The sequence below is a fragment of the Schistocerca serialis genome, chromosome 2 (genome assembly GCF_023864345.2).
Source record: "Schistocerca serialis cubense isolate TAMUIC-IGC-003099 chromosome 2, iqSchSeri2.2, whole genome shotgun sequence".
NCBI classification, from domain to species: domain Eukaryota; kingdom Metazoa; phylum Arthropoda; class Insecta; order Orthoptera; family Acrididae; genus Schistocerca; species Schistocerca serialis.
Window position 1 is genome coordinate 587,055,904 of NC_064639.1, and position 22,891 is coordinate 587,078,794.

The following is a 22,891-nucleotide window of genomic DNA, read 5'->3' on the forward strand; positions in this document are numbered from 1 at the left end:
ACCACCGCACAATGTGAATTTGAGCACGCCGTTATGCAGTTGGCCATCTCTTCATTTTGTCAACCCATATCATGAATGGTTTTCTGCGGAAATACCAGACTGTGGCCGTGTTTTTTTATTTGGAGAAAGCCTATGACACCTGCTGGAGGACTGGTGTCCTCCGTACTCTCTACTACATGTGGGACTTTCATGGCAACCCGCCCTGTTTCCTCCAGGAATTTTTAAAAGACCGAGTTTTCATGGTCTATGTTGGTTCTGCCTTCTCAGATATCTTTATCCAGGAAAACGGTGTGCCTCATGGTTCCATCCTGAGTGTTGTCCTCCTTGCTATCGCCATTAACTCTATTATGGCCTGGCTCCCACCAGGTATGTCTCGCTCTCTTTTTGTCAACAATTTTGCGGTCTGTTGCAGTTCTCCATGGTCTTGTCTTTGTGCAGCATCTTCAGCATTGTCTCGGTCATCTTTATTCATGGAGCCTCAACAATGGTTTTCACTTTTCCACTGACAAAACTGTTTGTATGAGTTTCTGGTGACGCAATTGGTTGCTTCCATCGTCTTTACATCTTGGACATGTTGCTCTTCCGTTTGTCGAAACTACAAAATTCCTGGGGCTCATGCTTGTTAAGAAACTTTCTTGGTCCTCCCACTTCTTACCTGACTGCCTGCTGTACCTGGTCCCTTATTGTCATGTGTGTCCTCGGCAGTACTTCCTAGGAAGCAGATCAGATCAACCTCCTCCGTTTCTACCGATCTCTTGTCCATTCGAAAATAGAGTACCGATGTTTTGTTTCTGCATATGCACGTCTGTCCATATTATGCTGTCTCAATAGAACCCACCATCTTTGCCTCCGTTTGGCCACTAGCACATTTTACACTGGCCTGGTTGTGTGTGTGCATGCAGAAGCTGTGAACTACTGCCGTCATACCGATGTGATGTTCTCCTCAGTGGATAAGCATGCTGTTTCTGCCATGCCTGGCCACCCATCCTATGCTGCCTCTTTCAATGACTCCTTTGACTGCCAGTATTGTGCGCGTCCCTCTTCTGTGTTACCTCCTGGAGTTCACTTTCGGCTATTGCTCTAGCAACTTGATTTCAAGCTACCTGCCACTTTCCCAGTGGGCGTGAACCCTTCACCACCTTGGCTGTGTGCGGCAGCCCATGTTCACCTTGGATTTCATTCATTTCTAAGGACACTACTCCAGACTCACTCTATTGCCCTAAGTTTCTCGACCTTCGCACAGAATGTTGCTGTAGTACCTTTGTGTACACTGATGACTCTCGGACTGACCTTAGTGGAGGATTTGTATTTGTCATTTGCTGCTATGATTTTCAGCATTGTCTTCTGGAACACTGCTCAGTATTTGGAGCGCAGCTCTTCGCCCTGTATCGAGCCATGCTGTACATACGGTGACACAGGCTTTTCAATTGTCATTTGCTCCTACTCTCTGTGCCCTTCAGAGCCTCTGTGTGCTGTACACCACCAATCCCTTAAGTGCAACTGGTCCAGTAAAGATAGCTTCCATATGCTCACTCTTGATGGAGCCACTGTTATGTTTATGTGGGTCCGTGGTCCCCAGCAATGGGGAATGAGGCTACTGGCACTGCTGCCAAGGCTGCAGTCCTATTTTGCCAGCTAGTTGATCTATTCCCGCCGATGATTTCTGTGTTGCTGTCTGTCAGCAACTTTTTATCCTTTGTAGCAATAGGGCAAAGGACATTTAATCTTTAGTTCAGGACATCCATTGTCTGTACAGCGTGTTTTATGGACCTTTCTCCTAGTCCCTGTTTTTAGCTGTCTTTCGTTCCGTAGATTGTGCTTAAAGTGTAGTTGCTTTTAACTTGTTTCATCTTCATTTTCTGTGGTTCTGACACAGGCACGTATGACCTTAGCTGTTTTCAAACTGACTGAAAAATGCGAAATCGATAATTTGTCTGTTACGCAGTATTGTTTCTTTGCCGACAATATGCTTTGTTCACATCTGCTAGGGTGAATGACAGTGATTTACTGCTTTCTTTTTTCCAACTTGTAAATCCTGTAAGCGGCTGCTCTGCATATGAATAATCCCTTTTTTCTTTTTTACCCTGCTAATAATGTGTTGTTACGCTACCATGATGTAGGTAAATTCTTCCATAAAGAGGGCTTCATTGGTGGGGAAGTGGTATTTAGCCACTCTTTTTCTATCACCACTGAGTGTGAAAGGTCTCCAGTTGTTACCCTGCTGCCACATTCCTCACTTTTCCTGTTACTTTGCCAGGTCAGCATTTATTTATGCTTTTCTTGAGTTACTGCTAAAAACTTCTGTTCTTACTTTTATACTTTCTTCTGTATTTTTGCCTTCCCCCATCTGTAGTTTATACCACAATAATTTCATGTTTTTTATGCCTTTCATGTTCTTGTTTGTTTTGTAACTAAATTTTTATCTTCAGTGTACATTTTCTGATTCAAACCATATTTAATTGTATCTTCTGCATTACTTAGGTTGTAATATTTTGTAGTTGTTATTTTAAGCAGGTTACCCATCATTTTGCAGGGTGGTGCATTGCTGAGCAATGTAAGCCAGCCAGGATTTCATATGATGATACCATTCATAACATCGTTTCGAGCAGTACAGGTAGGCATGAAGCATCAAACAATAATTTATGAACTGTTTAATTTTTTAATTGTCCACACTTGAAATAATTATCTTCAAAACACCTACAAAAATAATTTAACAGAATATAAGTTAATCAAACATACTTTAAGTTTGTTTGCATTTGTGTATTTAATGGATTTTATCAGCTGCTAATGGCATAAATTGTGCATTAATATGTATATGTTTAGTTTTGTATTCAAAGCTGAAATGAGAGGCTTTAAAAACAAATATTAATACATTTCATTTGAAATAATAGGAATAGTCCATAATGTCCCCTTGTAAGAATGCATACACATCAATCATGTAGAATCATGTGAGGAGAGATTCAAAAGTAACAATTATTTTCTGTGGCCAGAGGGGTCTCTTACTAGGAGGCTTTTAAATGTTATAGATAATCAACTGTAATTGACAGGAAAGCGTTAGTTGCACCCCTAAAAGGTAAAATGGGCTTGGCACATCTGTTTCCCATGCATACTACAAAAAAAAAAAAATGTGTTGTGTGATTTGGTAATGATCCCTCAGTGTTGCTGCTGTTGTAGGCAGTCATGGCTTTTGGACAGTACTGGCTGCAGCTTTTTGCACCTCATGCTTGGAAATTGCAAATAGCACTGCCAGCTGTCGTGGATCACCTTTCTTCATGCAGAGTATTGGTGTAAGTGTTGTTCCACATGTTAAACAATTTGGAATTGAGGAATTCACAGAGCAGTATGCTTCTATCCAACTTGTCAAAAAATATTTGTCATGTGGATTTTTTATGAAACTTTTTTTTTCTGCAAGTAAGCACAGTGTCTCTACAGATAATTAATTATAAGAGAGACTCGAAACATTGTAACAGTACCTTAACTTGTGGGCAAACCTTGTCGCTTTTTTTTCCAACTATGTTATTTTCCACTCATTTAAAATAATTTGCAATAGAAATAGATAGGTTAAAGTTAGATATAGTGGGAATTAGTTAAGTTTGGTGGCAGGAGGAACAAGACTTTTGGTCAGGTGAATACAGGGTTATAAATACAAAATCAAATAGGGGTAATGCAGGAGTAGATTTAATAATGAATAAAAAAAATAGGAGTGCGGGTAAGCTACTATAAAACAGCATAGTGAACGCATTATTGTGGCCAAGATAGACACGAAGCCCAAACCTACTACAGTAGTAAAAGTTTATATGACAACTAGCTCTGCAGATGATGATGAAATTGATGAAATGTATGATGAGGTAAAAGAAATTATTCAGGTAGTGAAGGGAGACAAAAATTTAATAGTCATGGGTGACTGGGATTTGACAGTAGGAAAAGGAAGAGAAGGAAACATTGTGAGTGAATATGGATTAGGGCTAAGAAATGAAAGAGGAAGCTGCCTGGTAGAATTTTGCACAGAGCATAATTTAATCACAGCTAACGCTCGGTTCAAGAATCGTGAAAGAAGGTTGTATGCATGGAAGAACCCTGGAGACACTAAAAGGTTTCAGGTAGATTATATAATGGTAAGACAGAGATTTAGGAACCAGATTTTAAATTGTAAGACATTTCCAGGGGCAGATGTGGACTCTAGCCACAATCTATTGGTTATGAACTGTAGATTAAATCTGAAGAAACTGCAAAAAGGTGGTAATTTAAGGAGATGGGACCTGGATAAACTGACTAAACCAGAGGTTGTACAGAGTTTCAGGGAGAGCATAAGGGAACAATTGACAGGAATGGGAGAAAGAAATACAGTAGAAGAAGAGTGGGTAGCTTTGAGGAATGAAATAGTGAAGGCAGCAGAGGATCAAGTAGGTAAAAAGACGAGGGCTAGTAGAAATCCTTGGGTAACAGAAGGGATATTGAATTTAATTGATGAAAGGAGAAAATACAAAAATGCAGTACGTGAAGCAGGCAAAAAGGAAAACAAACGTCTCAAAAATGAGATCGACAGGAAGTGCAAAATGGCTAAGCAGGGATGGCTAGAGGACAAATGTAAGGATGTAGAGGCTTACCTCATGAGGGGTAAGATAGATACTGCCTACAGGAAAATTAAAGAGACCTTTAGAGATAAGAGAACCACTTGCATGAATATCAAGAGCTCAGATGGAAATCCAATTCTAAGCAAAGAAGGGAAAGCAGAAAGGTGGAAGGAGTATATAGAGGGTCTATACAGGTGCGATGTTCTTGAGGACAATATTATGGAAATGGAAGAGGAGGTAGATGAAGATGAAATGGAAGATATGATACTGCATGAAGAGTTTGACAGAGCACTGAAATACCTAAGTCGAAACAAGGCCCTGGGAGTAGACAACATTCCATTAGAACTACTGACAGCCTTTGGAGAGCCAGTCCTGACAAAACTCTACCATCTGGTGAGCAATATGTATGAGACTTGCGAAATTCCCTCAGACTTCAAGAAAAATATAATAATTCCAATCCCAAAGAAAGCAGGTGTTGACAGATGTGAAAATTACCGAACTATCAGTTTAATAAGTCACAGCTGCAAAGTACTAACGCGAATTCTTTACAGACGAATGGAAAGTAGAAGCCGACATCGGGGAAGATCAGTTTGGATTCCGTAGAAATGTTGGAACACGTGAGGCACAATACTGACCCTACGACTTATCTTAGAAGAAAGATTAAGGAAAGGCAAACCTACATTTCTAGCATTTGTAGACTTAGAGAAAGCTTTTGACAATGTTGACTGGAATACTCTCTTTCAAATTCTGAAGGTGGCAGGGGTAAAATACAGGGAGCGAAAGGCTATTTACAATTTGTACGGAAAACAGATGGCAGTTATAAGAGTCGAGGGGTATGAAAGGGAAGCAGTGGTTGCGAAGGGAGTGAGACAGGGTTGTAGCCTATCCCCGATGTTATTCAATCTGTATATTGAGCAAGCAATAAAGGAAACAAAAGAAAAATTCGGAGTAGGTATTAAAATCCATGGAGAAGAAATAAAAACTTTGAGGTTCGCCGATGACATTGTAATTCTGTCAGACACAGCAAAGGACTTGGAAGAGCAGTTGAACTGATTGGACAGTGTCTTGAAAGGAGGGTATAAGATCAACGTCAACAAAAGCAAAACGAGGATAATGGAATGTAGACAAATTAAGTTGGGTGATGCTGAGGGAATTAGATTAGGAAATGAGACACTTAAAGTAGTAAAGGAGTTCTGCTATTTAGGGAGTAAAATAACTGATGATGGTCGAAGTAGAGAGGATATAAAATGTAGACTGGCAATGGCAAAGAAAGCATTTCTGAAGAAGAGAAATTTGTTAACATCGAGTATAGATTTAAGTGTGAGGAAGTCGTTTCTGCAAGTATTTGTATGGAGTGTAGCCATGTATGGAAGTGAAACATGGATGATAAATAGTTTAGACAAGAAGAGAATAGAAGCTTTCGAAATGTGGTGCTACAGAAGAATGCTGAAGATTAGATGGGTAGATCACATAACTAATGATGAGGTATTGAATAGAATTGGGGAGAAGAGGAGTTTGTGGTACAACTTGACTAGAAGAAGGGATCGGTTGGTAGGACATGTTCTGGGGCATCAAGGGATCACCAATTTAGTACTGGAGGGCAGCGTGGAGGGTAAAAATCGTAGAGGGAGACCAAGAGATGAATACACTAAGCAGATTCAGAAGGATGTAGGCTGCAGTAGGTACTGGGAGATGAAGCAGCTTGCACAGGATAGAGTAGCATGGAGAGCTGCATCAAACCAGTCTCAGGACTGAAGACAACAACAACAACAACAACAATAACAACATGCAATAGATGGTTGTAGCAGGAGAATCATTCAGTACCGTGTACAAAAAAGTAATTTATGTACTTAACATTCAGGGATTAAGAGTCATCTACAAAATGCATGTTTTGAGATGAAGGCAAAAGAAATTTGGTACATTAGAAACACTATCACTACTACCACCAAATCCAAATTGCTGATAATTGTGATATCTCATGGTTCTTGGAGAGTGTTAACATTCAATCAACAGTTCCCAGCTTTAACATTAAGACAGTAGTAAAGCCGATATGTCAAAAATATAAAATTTTCTAGATATGTCATTATGACTCTTAAGCCCACACATTGTTCTTCGTATTATTTTGAAAGATTATTTTTTGCAAGTATGTTGTACTATTAGAGAGAAATAACTTGGTTGAAAACACACAACGAATTTTTATGGCTTCATAAATTACTGTATGGCAGTCAGAGGTGCAGTCTGAGCTGTGAAATTTGCATGGTAATTCATATTTAACCCTTAACATAAAAGCCTAAGTAGTCAATATTGTTTACAAAGCTGGTGTCTTCTTGCTGCCAAACACCCCCCCCCCCCCCCTTTTTCCTGCATTTCTCAACATAGAGGTGTAGAAGTTTACTCAGATTAGATTCTTTGTATTCCTAAGGTTGTATTTAAATTAAATAAGCATAATGGATGTATTGCTTTATTGTCAAACCTAATAAACTGAAGAACACGTGCAAATTGATTCCGTGCCATGGCAGCAGTAAAACTGAGAGACAAATGTTTTAAAAACTCCAAGACTAATGTTTTAATCTGTTTTTCACATTTCAGAAATTGCTTCTTTTCAGCAGCAAAGAACATAGCCATCAGTAGCACACCAAAAAGATGCTCTGTTTGATAGAATTTACATCCGTCCAAATTATCATTCTGTTGAGAGCATTATCTGCATTGTAATGCCAAACAGTACATGATTGGTGAACGTGCATCTGGCATCTACAGTTTGGCCATCAAAGAACTGTTGAAATCTTTGGACATTGTGAGAGCAAGATCACTTGCGTGTGCGATCCTGGGAAATCCTTTTACAGTGTCATATTGGAAACAGCGAATCACTGGGAAAACTGAACATGTTCATTTTCCTCCTGATTTTGCTGTAAACTCGCGTCCTTCATCAGAATTTTCATTAGCTTTATCACTTTCTTCTGAATTCACTTAAAGGTTATCTTCCAGTTCTGAAACATCTTGTTCTGAAATGAAGTCCTCATCAGGTTCACTCGAGACATCATTCAGGTCCCTGAGATCACATTCGTCCAACATCTCAAGAACGTAATGGTCTGAGATTCGCTTGTGGGGTATTTTTGAAAATTTATGACATTAACATTATGAAAAATAACAAAAAGAGAAATCAAAATATTTAATGTAGTGTACCAAGTGGGTCCTGCCAGCAATCCAAGAAGTTTTTTATCTTTTTTATATTTTTTAACAAATGAATCAGAGGTCTAATTATGTAATATACGACTTAAACCAATGTCGGACAAATATAATAAATCAAGGATAAATTGGTTCTTACAGTTGCAGCAGTATCACCAAAAATCACTCTTGGGGCCCCTAGAGTATTAAACTTTTTGTCAGAATAGACGGTAACTTAATTTTGAAGTGAACTCTACTGCTCAGTTTTTAATCTTAAGACAAAATCCCATTTTAGTTGTAGTTGGTGATGAGTCACCAGTATTGAAGGAAAAGTGACTTATAGTGTTTTAATAAGTAGTCATTGTAGTTCCATAACCCACTCAGATAGCTGCATTTGTTAGCATGTCACTTCTGGGATTCAAGGAGGTATCCCTGACCAGCTTAAATCTGTCCAGCGGATTAACAAGGGCTGGTGCGCCAGTTAGCATGGATGCAGTCTTTTGGCCGTTTTCCACGTTTGACAAAGGGAATACTGTACTAGGCTGGTACACATGGTTCACCTGTGGTACATGATACACAAACATTTCCAAAAACATTCTGACACTTCCTTCTGGGATAACACTAGTCACGGGCAGTGTTTCACAGTGTAGCACTAACATTGCCATATCCAGATTAACATGCTGACCCTGTGCAGATACGGGATGACATTTACTTTCAAAAAACGTGGATGAAAGACTTTGCATTAAATTTTGCTTAGAAAATTGAATACAGTGCAGCACCACATTCAAAATCATGACTGTGGCTATTGGTGAAACTACTGTGAATAAGACTAAGTGTTTGTGAATGGTATAAATATTTCAAAGAGTTTCGAGAAGACATTGAAGTTGACGAATGCCTTGGCCTCCCTAGCACCTCAGTTACTGATGACAATGTGGAAGAAGTAAAGAAAAGTCGTTCTGGACAATTGCTGAATCACCACCAGAGAAGTTGCTGATGACGTTGGAGTATCATTTGGCTCATGCCAAACAATTTTTTTTCCCCAAATGTTTTAAATATGAAACATGTAGCAGCAAAATATGTTCCAAAATTGTTGAATTTCGACCAAAAATGACGTTGCATCGACATTGCTTGGGAATTGCTGAACGAAATTGTCAACGATCCAGAACTTGCAAAGAAGGTTATAATAGGTGATGAAATGAGGGTATGTGGTTATGACATTGAAACCATAGCCCAATCATCCCAAAGGAAACTGCCTGATGAACCAAAAATGAAAAAAATTGGGAAAGTTCAATTATATGTGAAGGTTCTACTCACTGTTTTCTTTGATTACAATGGGACAGTGCAACATGAGTTATTGTTGTAGTCAGTGAGGAGTACTACCTGGAAGAGATGACGCTACTCGCCTGACAACCCGTGAAGACTTCATATATGAAATTCGTCGAGAAAGTCTGCACACTCATATACCTGGAAGTTGTGTGGTGTTTGCGTGAAGCAGTCTGAAGAAAACAACCAGAATTGTAGCAAGACTGCTCATGGAAATTTCATATTCAAGGGACACCATCCCTTTCATGCAGCTACTGGGCGTTTCATGTCTTGTTGTGTCACAGTTATACTGAGAGTACATTGATCCATTTAAAACAGGTCACCACCAGAGCCAGATACCACACTCAGTAACGTGTTGCTAAAAGGAGTCGGCGACTTTTGCTTATTGTGCAGTTACACATGTTTAAGTAGAGAAAATGGCTCGCCATTTCAACGTGAAGTCAACTTCCGCATACCTCTTCAGGGGAAACAATGACATTTTTAAAAAATTTTGTGTTAAATGAAATTCACTTACATAAATTACACAGGGTAATTATAAAGTCCATGGAAAATTTTGAAAAAATCAGTACAGGTAAATAGCGGAGAACAATGATACAATATGTGGAAGACAAACTCTCAGTTTTTTGAACAATGGAAAATCCAGGATAGAATGTAAAAATAAAAGATGCTACTCACCATATAGTGGAGATGTTGAGTAACAGATAGGCACAACAAAATTAGTCACAAATAAGCTTTCGTCCAAGCCTTTGTTGAAAATATATGCGCGCGCGCACACACACACACACACACACACACACACACACACACACACACACACACACACACACACAAAACTGCAGTCTCTGGCTGCTAAAGCCACACTGCGAGTGGCAGCTGGGGAGTGTGTAGGGACGAGGTGAAGAGAGGGTAGGGCAGCTAGGTGCAGTAGGGAGGTTAGACGGAGGGCAGGGTAGAGATGGGGAGGGGGGGGGGAGAAAGGAGAGAAGTAAAAAGACTGGGCACCTTGGTGGAATGAATGCCGTGTAGTGCTGGAATGAGAACATGGAAGAGGGTGTATGGGAGAGACAATGACTAACAAAGGTTGAGTCGAGGAGGGTTATGGTAAAACGTAGGATATATTGCAGGGAGAGTTCCTGTGTGCACAATTCAGGAAAGCTGGTATTGATGAGAAGGATCCAGATGGCAGAAGCTGTGAAGTAGTCATTGATGTGAAGAATGTCATGGTGGGTGACATGCTTTGCAGGTGGGTGATCCAGTTGTTTCTTGGCCACAGTTTGTCATTGGCCGTTCATGTGGACAGACAGCTTGTCCGTTGTCATGCCCATATAGAACGCAGCACAGTGTTTGCAGCTTAGCTTGTAGATCACATGACTGGTTTCACAGGTAGCCCTGCCTTTGATGGGGTAGGTGATGTTTGTGACCAAACTGGAGTAGATGGTGGTGGTGGGAGGATGTATGAGACACGTTTTCCATCTAGGTCATATTACAGGAATATGAGCCAGGAGGTAAGGGGTTGGGAGCAGGGGTTGTGTAGGGATGGACAAGTATATAACATTGTCACAGTGACCCCGTTCTAGAAATTCAGCAGGACCTCCAGTCACTCCCCAAAACCTTAGGCCCATCCCAGAACCTCTCCTCGGAGTCCATCTCTCTGCTCACCCCTACCACTTCCCACACTCCTACCTTCTACGTACTTCCTCAAGTTGATGAACCCAATCACCCACGATCCCCCATTTGGCTAGTTACTGTTCCCCTACTGAGAGAATCTCTGCTCTCAACCTATTACTCAGAACCTACTCTACTATATAAAAGACACCAACCATTTCCTCCACTGACTCTCCGCAGTTATTGTCCATTTACCACATGGTGCCCTACTTGTCACTATTTATGCCATCTCTCTTTACACTAACATCCCTAATGCCCATGGCCTTACCGTTATTCAACACTACCTTTCCCAATGCATGACAGAATCCAAACTGAAAACTCCCTTCGTAGTCACCATGACCAGCTACATCCTCACCCACAGTTACTTCTCCTTTGAAGGCATTATCTACAAACAAATCCGGGGTATGGCTGTGAGCACTCGCATGGCACTGTCCTGTGCCAAGCTATTCACAGACCATATATAGGAAGCCTTCCTGAACAACCAGAATTCTAACCCTTCACCTGGTTCAAATTCATTTATACATTTTTGCGATATGGATTGAGGGTGAGGACACCTTATCCACATCCCTCCAGAACCTCAACAACTTCTCCCCCATTTGCTTCACCTGGTCCTACTCAACCCAACAAGCCACCTTCCTCAATGATCTCGACCTCAAAGATGGCTACATTAGTACCTATGTCCATATTAACTCTACTAACCACCAGCAATATCTCCACTTCGACAGCTTCCATCTTTTCCATACCAAGAAGTCCCTTCCGTACAGCCTAGCCATCCATGGTCTTCGCATCTACAGTGACAAGCGGTCCCTTCAGAAATATACCAAGGGTCTCACTGAAGCCTTTACTGACAGTAATTATCTTCCCAACCTTGTAAAAATTAAATCTCCTGTGCCTTATCTTTTCAGTCTCCCACCACCTCCCAAAGTCTGTCTGGCCACAGAGCATTCCCCTCGTAACTCAGTACCACCCAGAACTGGAGAAACTGAATTACATTCTCCTCCAGGGTTTCAGCTTCTTGTCGCACCCTGAAATGAGAAATGTCGTGGCCACTAGCCTTCACGCCCCTCCCACAGTGGTATTCTGTAGTCCACTGAACCTACACAATATACTTGCCCATCCCTACACAACCCTTACTCCTAACCCCTTACCTCCTGGCTTATATCCCTGTAATAGACCTAGATGCAAGACCTGTCTCATACATTCTCCCACCACCACCCACTCCATTCTGGTCACAAACATCAGCTATTTCACCAAATGCAGGGCTGCCTGTGAAACTAGTCATGTGATCTAAAAGCTAAGCTGGAAACACTGTGCTGCATTCCATGTGGGCATGACAACCAACAAGCTGACTGTCTGCATTTGTGCACATGCTCCCGAGAGTGCACATGGGTGGGTGTGCTTGCACGTGGGTGTGCGTGCACCTATTTTCGACAGAGACCTCATTGTCCAAAAGCTTATTTGTGACAGTCTCTTTTTGTTCCTACCTGTGATTCAGCATCTTTGCTGTACAGTGAGTAGCAACTTTTCTTTTCATAATATTGCCTCAGTTTTTTTACACTGTTCATAAATATTCTGTGTGTTCACCCTTTGTCAGATGACACGCATTTAATCAGTGGAGCAGTTTTGCCCATACTCAACACAGCATATCAGGAATGATGCTAAGAATTGCTGTTGTTACGCAATTTCATAATTCTTGGGGTTTTTTTTGGCACAGGTGAAACATAAACAGTATCCTTGATGTAAATTGCTAGAAAATATTGGACGATGTCAAGTCCAGTGACTATAGTGCCCACTTGAGCTGCAACACGACATATCCAGAGATGTGGTAACATGTCATCCAGATAATCTCGTATGCAATAGTAGAAATATGGACGCTCACCATGGTGTTGAAACATGAAAGCCCTGCTATCAGTTCTAAGTTATGGTATAAGCCACAACTGCAGTGGTCAAGACAGATGCCACCGTTGACTATTGTCTCAGTGAAGGAGGTCCATAGACTGTATTAGTGGACATGACACAGAATACGTGAATTCTTTGTCTGCCATATGCATATGGTGTGTTGATTGCTCTTTTCCTAAAGATGAAGTGTCTTTGACATTGGAGATTAATTTGCTTGTGAAGTTATCATTTTCATGATGGTTCTGTATATAAATGTAGAAATACAGAGAGTACAGTTTGTCGTCATGCTTTATGGTTTGCAGGAGCTGTAATTTGTGATCTTAACTCAAAATCACCTCACAGGATTTTCAAGTTGTTGGTTGAGGGATGGTCAGTTTTGTGCTAGCTCAGTAGGTAGACATTGTGGGACTTCCCACACTGACGTTCCTAACACAGTCAGCTGCCGGTTCTGATGGCCAGTCAGCCCTCATGTTTTGCAACACCTGAACAACTATCCTTGAATTTTATGCACCACTTCACTGTGCTATTGTAAACTGGTAGTATCATGTGAAACTTGCTGCAGAAATCTCTTGGGACATTCACTAATGATTTACAATAGTGCTTTCTCTGCCTGGTTCACCACCATTTCAGCAATTCTGATCAGTAGCACACCTGTCTACAGTTCTCCAAGCTAACTTGCCAGCTCCACATTAAAAGAAAAACTTAAAGAGTTTGTCTTGTCTGTCATGTAATGCATTTGTTCCATTATGTTTAGCCATTTACTTATACCACATTTTAAAATGTTTCAAGGACATTATAATATCATCATAATCATCATCATCATCAGTTGAAACTAATGTTGGTATATGTGTTGCCATGCATCACATCATCCAGGATCTGAAATCTCTTCCTCTCTCACCTCCTTACATGTACACTTCTAAGACTTCTTATAAAATTATAAGCAGCTCCTTGTTTCTTAATATATGTCCAATCCAGTTTTGTTTCCTTCTTATTACACCTAGTAATTGTGTTTGCTCTCCCACTCTTCTCAGTACCTCTTCATTTTTCACTTTATCCATCCAACTTATTCTTTCTACCCTTTGCCATGTCCATATTCCAGAAGTCTCAAGCCATGCTCTATCTTCCTTCCTCAATGACAACATTTGAGCATCAGGAAGACACTCTATACAAAACATTTTATTAGCCTTTTCCTCAAAATCTTTGTCCATGTTGCTGCAGGAACTTCTCCTTTTCTTATAAAATACCTCTTTCACCATTGCTAGTTTATTTTTAATTTCTATGCTGCTCTTCCAGCTAGTTTCTTTCTTGCTTCTGAGGTGTTTAAAGCTTTGTACATGTTCTAATACTTACCCATTCAGTCTGTATATAAATTACTAATTGAGTTATAATAAGATTTGGTAACCTACCAGATACTTCAGTTTGAATTTGTTATTATCTTCATATTATGCTGTGTAGCTGTATTTGTGACAGCCAAAAAAACTATTGTTGTTTACGGTAGACAAGACACTTAAAAAAGGAATTACTTCTTAGATATTTCAGAGTTCTAATTATTTTTGAAGTTCAACACAGTGCACTTTACTTTACAGTTAGAAAATCCTGCAGCCAGTCATTAGCATTTCGTGTGAATTGTGGTATATCCGAAAACTGTACAATAGTTCAGAAATGTGGCAGGAGATGTGTACACACTTCTATGACATCCTTGTTGCTGAAGTTGCTTACCATCTATTCTAAGTCACTTGTGCTTGTCACTTGATGTATCTACAGTAGGCTGCTACACTCAAATTGTTCCTGTGTATTCCATTACCTTCAAAGTACAGTGTTTATTCAAGCATCAAATTACTGATAACGGTTGACATTTGTAAGTTGATTCTTCTGTGCATAAATGGTCAGGAACAGTTAAAGATTTCTATGCTACTCAAACATTTTAGCAATCTTGTGCCACAAGGAACGCTCCAAATCATGCAGAGGTATTCATTTGTTTCTCATGCGCAGCAGCAGTTACTTATAAGTTGATGAACACACGAAGCAAAATTTATTTCTAGTTGCATAATTCAGTTTTTCGAGCAGTTCTTTTGTATGAGAATGTATTGGTGGACAGTGAAATGAACGTTCAGTTCTTGAAACATTGTGCGTCCTACAAATAAAAATTTACGTTTGATACACAGAGGTTACAGCCATTAGAAAACTCCAATACAGTAATTCCTATTGTACATGCACACAAATGAAAAACAAAATACCATTGTTAAGTTTGTCTTAGAGCAATCTTGATTATATTAGGTATTCTCCGGAAAGACATGAGTAATGGTTATTAACAACGTAACTGAAAGATATTACAATAATGCCTCATTGGGAAAATTATAGTGACTATTTTGCTTTTAGTTACCAGCAGCATTAGTCATCCATTGCATCCCAGTGCAGAAACCTACTGACTATTTGAATCAAATACAAATGAATACAGAAAGCACATTCTTATTTTCTTACATTCTTCGTTATTATTACTGACTAGATGCTACAGATACACTGTGTACACAGTGTGTCACTCATATTTGAATCTTTAAAAAATAAATTTAATTTATGCTGTGAGGCAATAACAAATCTTTCCACAGAGAAAAAGTACTAAGGTTAAATTTATGTCTTTCTGTAATAACCCAAATGAGGCTATGGAAAGGAACCAACATAATGACATTAGTGTCTGCTTTTTAAAGGCAAATAATTATTTAAATAAAAATCGGTTTTAATACACCATGTTTTTAAATAGGTCTAAAAAGTATAAAATAATTGAGGCATTCTCTGGTATAACGACTTAAGTGAAATCCAAATCGGTCAGTAATTTTTACTTACCGCGCTATCACATCATATAGTCTGAAGCTACAGTATTTTATTTATATCTGACTGAAATTTGGTTGCTGAAGTATTTGAAGCTTCTGATGCTCCGTGGTTTGATATGAGTACATTTCAGTTGTTATTCCAGAGACCACCTCTCTTTCTCCTAGTCCAGTATAGTTTCCTAACCCCGTACTGACAGTTCTAAAAATTTGTGACTGAATTTTTAATGGCTATGAAAGTACTAGAAAGATTCAAAGCAAGAAATGTGGGGCGGGGAGATAATGAGGAGGCTAGCTATTCGTGACATCAATTGTATATTGTATGCATCCCACTTTTTATATTTTGAATATTAAGAGTATTTTCATAACTATAACAATTCAGTCACAAATTTTGAGGACTATCAGTATGGTGGTAGCGATCTGTGTGGGTCTAGGAGAAATTACTTTATAATGTTTAGTCCATTGATGTCAAACATTTTGAAGATTTTGTGACAGGTGTGGGGTGAATTTCAGATTATTTTCCCCCTTCACTTGAGGTAACCAGTATAGTGCTTTCTATTACATATATCTTTTGAAAATACTGTGAAGGTAAAAATTGGAGAGATTAAAGCGCTCACAGAGGCTTATCAAGAATCGTTCTTCTTACAAAACGTCCACCAGTGGAACAGGAAAAGGAGGAAATGGCAGTGGAACACAAAGTATCCTCTGCCACACTCCAAACGGTTTTAATATGCGTTGTCATCCAGTTCTCAGCTATGTTAAAAGTTTCTAGATCATCAGTAAGTTACCAGAATGAATATCCTTTCTTTCAGGAGTGCTAGTTCTGCAAGTTTCGCAGGAGAGCTTCTGTAAAGTTTGGAAGGTAGGAGACGAGGTACTGGCAGAAGTAAAGCTGTGAGTACCGGGCGTGAGTCGTGCTTCGGTAGCTCAGTTGGTAGAGCACTTGCCCGCGAAAGGCAAAGGTCCCGAGTTCGAGTCTCGGTCGGGCACACAGTTTTAATCTGCCAGGAAGTATCAGTAAGTTAGTTTAAAAGCAGTTGTAAGTCTGATACGGAACAGACCAGAAATGACATATTAAAAAATGCTTTAAAATTAAAATAACCAAAAGTAGATAAAAATTTTGCCAGTGTTGACTGGAATACGCTCGTCAGAATCCTGAAGGTAGTGAAGATAAAATACATGAAGTGGCAGGGGAGTTACACACAGAAGTAAATAGTCTTTGCAGAGGAAAGACTAGTGTGGCCAACCAAAGACAAGACCCTGAAACGTGAAACTCGTAACTCTTGATATAGTTTGTGTAATTGAACACTGACTTACAGATGGTAAAATTTTGCAGTGCACATTGCCAATTTTGTATATTGTTAAGTTCTGCAAGGATGTGTAAAATCTGTGGTAAAGTTCACTTTTCCATCAACTGAATACCCCAAATGTTTCTATTCTTATAGGCTACCATAAGAAAATGAACTTTATTGGAGAATTTTCCTTTAACACAAAATAAAATCTAAAAATGAATTTAAAATATCAGAATTAGTCCACTTAAAGGTCTCTACACCAGGTACAAACAGAATTACTTGCAGTAAAGAAGTCAAAGAATGAGATGAAATAGTAACTATGCTCATGCGTGAGACTAGCAATATGAAGCAGTTTGTGGAAAATCACACTATCTCTGTCGGTTGCCAACCACATATTACTAGTTTGTAGCTGCTGCTCAAACAGCTCGGAATCAGAAAGAGCTGGAAGTAATTAGATGTTTCACATTGTGCATACACATTCATATAATGGATCCAGGTTGCTGTTCAAACAAACCCACTAGGCATTGTGTTTGTGGGAATTATTTTTAACAACCATTCCTGTCATTCTTTGTTCATAAATAATAATTTTGTATTTTTTGTCTATAAGTCATATTTTTATTCCTAATTTCATTAATGATGTCTGTGGATACCTTATACCACTCTTACAATTGCCTCATCGTAGCACTTTTTCTTTCCTATTTACTATACTGATACATTTTAGTCCCACCCGCTACCTCTGGTTGTGGCTTTAGTAGAAGCTCTGCAGTTTGCCGCCTTTTTTGTGTGATGTTGTTTGGTGTATTTTGCTGACATTCTATTTTGCTATGAATGTAGGTAAACATTTCTGCTAAGAAAGAAATCCTTTATACTGGTTATGATTGTTAATTCAGTATGATGTTTTGCAGGTTACTCTTCAAACTGATGAGGTAAAAAATGTACCATGTGGTACCAGTGGTGGTGTCATGATATATTTTGATCGAATAGAAGTTGTTAATATTCTTAGTGCCTCTAGTGGTAAGTACATCCTCTGACTATGGCTATCCTTTATTTTTTATGAATTTGAATGCTGTGTTTGTGGAATGCTAACATTATTTTTCCGCTTCTCTTCAAATTTTTCAAATTATTTTCTTGCTTCTCTTCAAATTCAGTAATGACATAAATTTTCCAGACAGTTATTTGTACTGCAAAAAAAATAAACAGATAGGATAATCATGGAACAAATTTATTGACTCTTCAAATGTGCCCACTTGGCAAGTTTGTCTGCGTTCCAGTTCTTGTATGCAATTATACCTGTAAGTTAAATGTCCATCTGGGTATTTGGCCCAGAAACACTGGTGTCCCATATTGTACCTGTTCCACTATGCAGTACTAAATATCTTGATGTTTAAGATCCAGTTCCCTGTTCTAATTATTTGTCCTTTGTTTAAGCAGACTGAATAACATCTATTAAATTTGAATAGCAATGTTTAGTGCTTTTAAGATGTCATTACTCCTTTAAAAAATTTTGCATAATGAAACTAAACTGTTTTCTTCCTGTCTTTCTTTTTCAGTATATGATATTGTAAAAAATTACACTGCTGATTATGATAAGACGTTAATCTTCAATAAAGTACATCATGAACTGAATCAGTTCTGCAGTGTTCACAGTTTACAAGAGGTTTGTTTTTATTGATTGTTTGCTTTTCCTTTGTAAGCTTCAGTTTTTGTGACCTAACACAATTCTTAAACACACTTAACACTTAGCTGCAAGAAAGAAGTAACAGACTACGAAAGGATTGCACTCTTATGGATTTTCTATTTGTATATCAATCTCTACATTAAACAAGCCGTAAAGGAAAAAAAATAATGAAGGAAGTAAAGTTCAGGGAGAACATACAAAACTTTGAGGTTGTCCAATGACGATACCGTTATGTCAAAGACAGCGAAGAACTTGGAAGAGCCGTTGAATGCAGTGGACAGCGTCTAGAAAGGAGGATACAAGATGAACATCAACAAAAGCAAGGATGTAGGTTGCTGTAGGTATTCGCAGACGAAGAGGCTTGCACGGGGTAGAATAATGTGGAAAATTGCATAAAACCAGTTTTCGGATTGAAGACAATAACAGTAACACAATTTATCATATGTACTGTTGTACTTAGATTATCATGTGAGAAAACATTTTAGACACTAATACTAAATCATATGTCATTCATTTGTATTTACACTCCATGAAGCTGCTTATTGATCATTGTTAAATGACAATGTACCTAATGCACTGTCTCATGTTTGGAGAAACAGTAGCATAGGAAAGATTTTTATTAACTGACAAATGGAAGAATAAATACGAAATTCACCTTCAGTGAAGTATTTGTGTGCATTTCGTAATATGAAAGTTACTCAGCAGTATCTCTTCTGTTTTATTTTTAGGTATATATTGATCTGTTTGATCAAATTGATGAGAACTTGAAAGTTGCTCTACAGAGAGATTTGAATGAAATGGCACCTGGGTTATTTATTCAAGCTGTGCGTGTTACCAAGCCAAAAATTCCAGAAGCAATTAGGAAAAATTATGAACTCATGTACGTATGTGAAAGTAATGTAGTTTATAACTACAAGATATGTTTATGTATTAAATTATTAAATTTTCATTGTATACAAATTGCATGTGAAATGCTTAATTTGCAGGGAAGCAGAAAAGACTAAACTTTTAATTGCTGTTCAACGTCAAAAAGTAGTAGAAAAAGATGCAGAGACAGAGCGGAAGAAAGCTATCATAGATGCAGAAAAAGAAGCAGTTGTAGCAAAAATTCAGTTTGAACAGAAAATCATGGAAAAAGAATCTCTTCAAAGAATGTCGCAGATTGAAGGTTTGCTATGTTCTGTTATAAACTGTCAATTATTAGATTGTATTTCTGTTAAAAGCTCTTTCAGTAATAAATTGCATAGACTGTCCTTCATATTACTCCAAACAATAATGGAAAACCAATCATGGCACACAAAGTTTCTAATAATGAGATTATTTACTTTGTTTTTACAGATGCAAGTAGAAAAATCAAGTCTCTTAGAGTAATATCTTCTCAAACAGTAAATTTTCCTTTTTTTTCTTTTTTCCAGATGAAATGCATCTAGCAAAACAGAAGAGTATTGCAGATGCAGAATTTTACAATCTGCACAAGCAAGCAGAAGCCAATAAATTACTCTTAACAAAAGAATATCTAGAACTGAAAAAATATGACTCTATAAGTCATAACAACAAAATTTATTATGGATCAGAGATTCCTGATATGTTTGTTCATGGTGGCTGCCGGAATAGTGATGATACGGATAACATTCATAAAACGGTTCCCAACGAATGATTTGCCTTCAACACATTGTGAACAGAGAGTATAGTTCCTGATCATATCAACATGTGAGAATTTTCTAAACATTTTTGTGCCCAGTTATATCTGTGAGATTGAAATGTGTGTGAATCTCTGTGTGTGTTTGTGACTGGAGTTTGAGTACAGGAGAGGAACAAATTTTATATCACTCTTTATGGCTTCAGACTGTTAGCATTTGTTAAACCTGTTCTTAAAACAGGGTAGGTGAAAGTTCTTGTGCCTTCTGAGATTTATAGATACTCTGTTTTATATCCTTTACACATAAATTACCTTTTTTTTTAGTAAATGCAGTATTTATTGACAGAACAGCTGAGTCATTAGAAAGTTGTGAATGGCAGTTTGTATTGTTTCTTTGTCATTCTGCATTTGATTGCCCTTTCGAAATCACACAAAATACATTGTTGTTCTGTTTTTCCTCAGTTTTTGAGTAATAGACAAACTTGTTGATAAAAATAAAAATAATTTTAAATTTTGTAGCTATTTAGTATAATTTACCACCATTAATATGTATCACCAGGAACTAATTTATTTCAGCAACTTGCTCAACACCCTTCTGGGTTATACAGGCTCAGAGGGTAAGTTGTCTGAAGCATTTAGACGATGTCGGTGAACTAATTATGAAGATTTGTCACTAAAAATAGTACTGGTACATAAAAATGAGTAATGTTTTGAACAAACCTGCCCTTTTTATAGTAAACTAATAATTGGTGAAATGGAGAGACACAGAAGAATAAGAAGAGTTGCCAAAGTAATACACGTGAGGGACCTGTTTACTTTTTAGTAGTGTTTAAACTAGATAACACATAGGAATATTAGCTCTTTGAAAGTTTCCAGTCCTAAAGTGTTTGAATATTTTGGAGCCTATCTTAATCTGCAGTCTTTAATATATGCACTTTTTTTTGTAAGTCTAAACTGCTGCTGAGTAATGCCAATGCATTGTACAGTTATTCTGATGAAGCCCTACACAAAAATTATAAGATTTGGAATTTTTAACATTTAATTAGGAATAGTTGCCTTGTGACTTGGTAGCTTTATGGACAAATTTAAAAGATAAAGAATGATTTGCCTCAGCTCTTTATTGAAAGAAAACTGGTACTGAGGTAGATAAATTGGAAGATCAATGTTTCGACAAATAATTCATTATTAGGGTGGGAAGCTCTGCAACACACTCTCAACTTTGTGTTTCCATTTGTCAAGGCAGCTGTCTCAGATAAGTCTGTAGCATCAGACTTGAAATCCGTGACTGGATGTATCATAGCCCAATAAAGCATATGCTGTGTTGATATTCAATCCCAATCCAGATTCCATCATCGCAGTTTTGATGGTAGCCTCACATTTCTGAACAACATGGTTTAATAGCGCCTTCCATGTTAAATTTTTCCCAACAAGAAATCCTTTGTATTCGAAAGTTGTCTCTATAGGAAAGTGGTATAATCCAAACACAATTACATCTGGCAGAGTTGCTGTGCACCTAAAAAACATTACTGCAAATGATTATGCAGTGGAGATTTTCACTCTTCACGTACACCATTGTTGGAGTGTGAATGTCAGATGTTCCCCATTACCTCTTAAAACAGTACTCACCACAAAAATAAACATGTAATCCATAAGGCACACTATTAATATTATAATAGTGATTAATGAGATGAGGCCTTATTTTGCTGAAGGTACAGGACACTAATTGGTTGCTGTAAGAAAAAAGATACACATTATTTCACAGAATTTCCTGTATTGTTTTCCAATTAAAGACACTGGCAGAGGTACCAGGTGCCCCATTTTATCCCTTTCAAACATTCCCATATGAGGATACTTACACCACCTACCTGAATGACATCCTGTTGGCAAACAGAGGAATCACCTCATGGTTTTTGATGTTTTGTACTGTGCCATGTATCTGATGTATACCACAAATCGTCAGTCCAAGTGAGCTTTCCACATGCTTAAACTGCCCAACGGCAGTGTTCTTACACCCACACTAGTCTTTGTTCAGTGAGCATAGATACGTGGGATGGTGGTGACATATATCCCGTAACAAGGTCATTCTAGATGGATTTGCTGCTCTCCTGTTGTTGTTGTTGTTGTTGTTGTTGTAGCACAGCATTGAAGTTCAATTGATTTGCAGTAGCCTGATGCTGATGTATCTGCTATTACAATCTGCCAGCAGCAGTTCGCTGTTGCAGTGCTGGTTTTCCCTAAATTGAGGTACCCGTAATACATCCTTGTGTTGATGGCATCTAAACGACCCAATGCCTACACGTTTCATGATAGCTGGAGGTGGTCAATGGATGCATTTTGACTGGTGAGTGAGTTGTTCGTTATGACTAGTGCACTCGCTTGCAGTTCCCTTTAGAATTACCGTGGGTGGTGATGGATAGTCAGAAGCTGACTAAAGGAGATGGTCATTTTAAGAAAGCCTGTGATGGACTTTCGTAATGTATGTCCTAGCGTACTTACGGAGTCACATAGAGCAACCCTTTTTTCTTACTTATGAATCTGCAGACATTATAAGGGACATTCATTAAGTCCGTAGAAAAGATAGAAAAACATATTATTTTGGGAATTTTTCTGTTTTTTAGCATAGTTCCGTTTTAACTCGGTACACTTTTCCAAGTGTGGCTTCAACTTTTTTAAGCTGTCCAAAAAGTGGGATTTCAAGTGTACCGTATCTTTAATGATTCAGTGCACTCAACATATCTACTGCCAGGATTTGGGCAGTATGCTAGTCTTAAGCCTTTACTTCCTATCATGCTGTTCAACAACACTTAGTAAATAAAACACATCTATAGAAC

At 38.4% G+C, this 22,891-nt stretch overlaps 1 protein-coding gene across 2 annotated transcripts in view; it reads left to right on the plus strand.

The window, feature by feature from the left end:
* The window catches only part of LOC126457608 (erlin-1-like), a 39,543-nt gene extending 18,965 nt beyond the window's left edge, over positions 1-20,578 (plus strand). For both annotated transcript variants that reach the window (XM_050094058.1, XM_050094059.1), the window contains exons 3-8: positions 2,534-2,614; positions 17,649-17,757; positions 18,294-18,400; positions 19,150-19,301; positions 19,408-19,589; positions 19,837-20,578. In XM_050094058.1, the coding sequence (XP_049950015.1) occupies positions 2,534-2,614; positions 17,649-17,757; positions 18,294-18,400; positions 19,150-19,301; positions 19,408-19,589; positions 19,837-20,078 (873 nt within the window). In that variant the 3' untranslated portion in view covers positions 20,079-20,578. The remainder of the gene's footprint in view (positions 1-2,533; positions 2,615-17,648; positions 17,758-18,293; positions 18,401-19,149; positions 19,302-19,407; positions 19,590-19,836) is intronic.
* Positions 20,579-22,891: the final 2,313 nt, after the last annotated feature.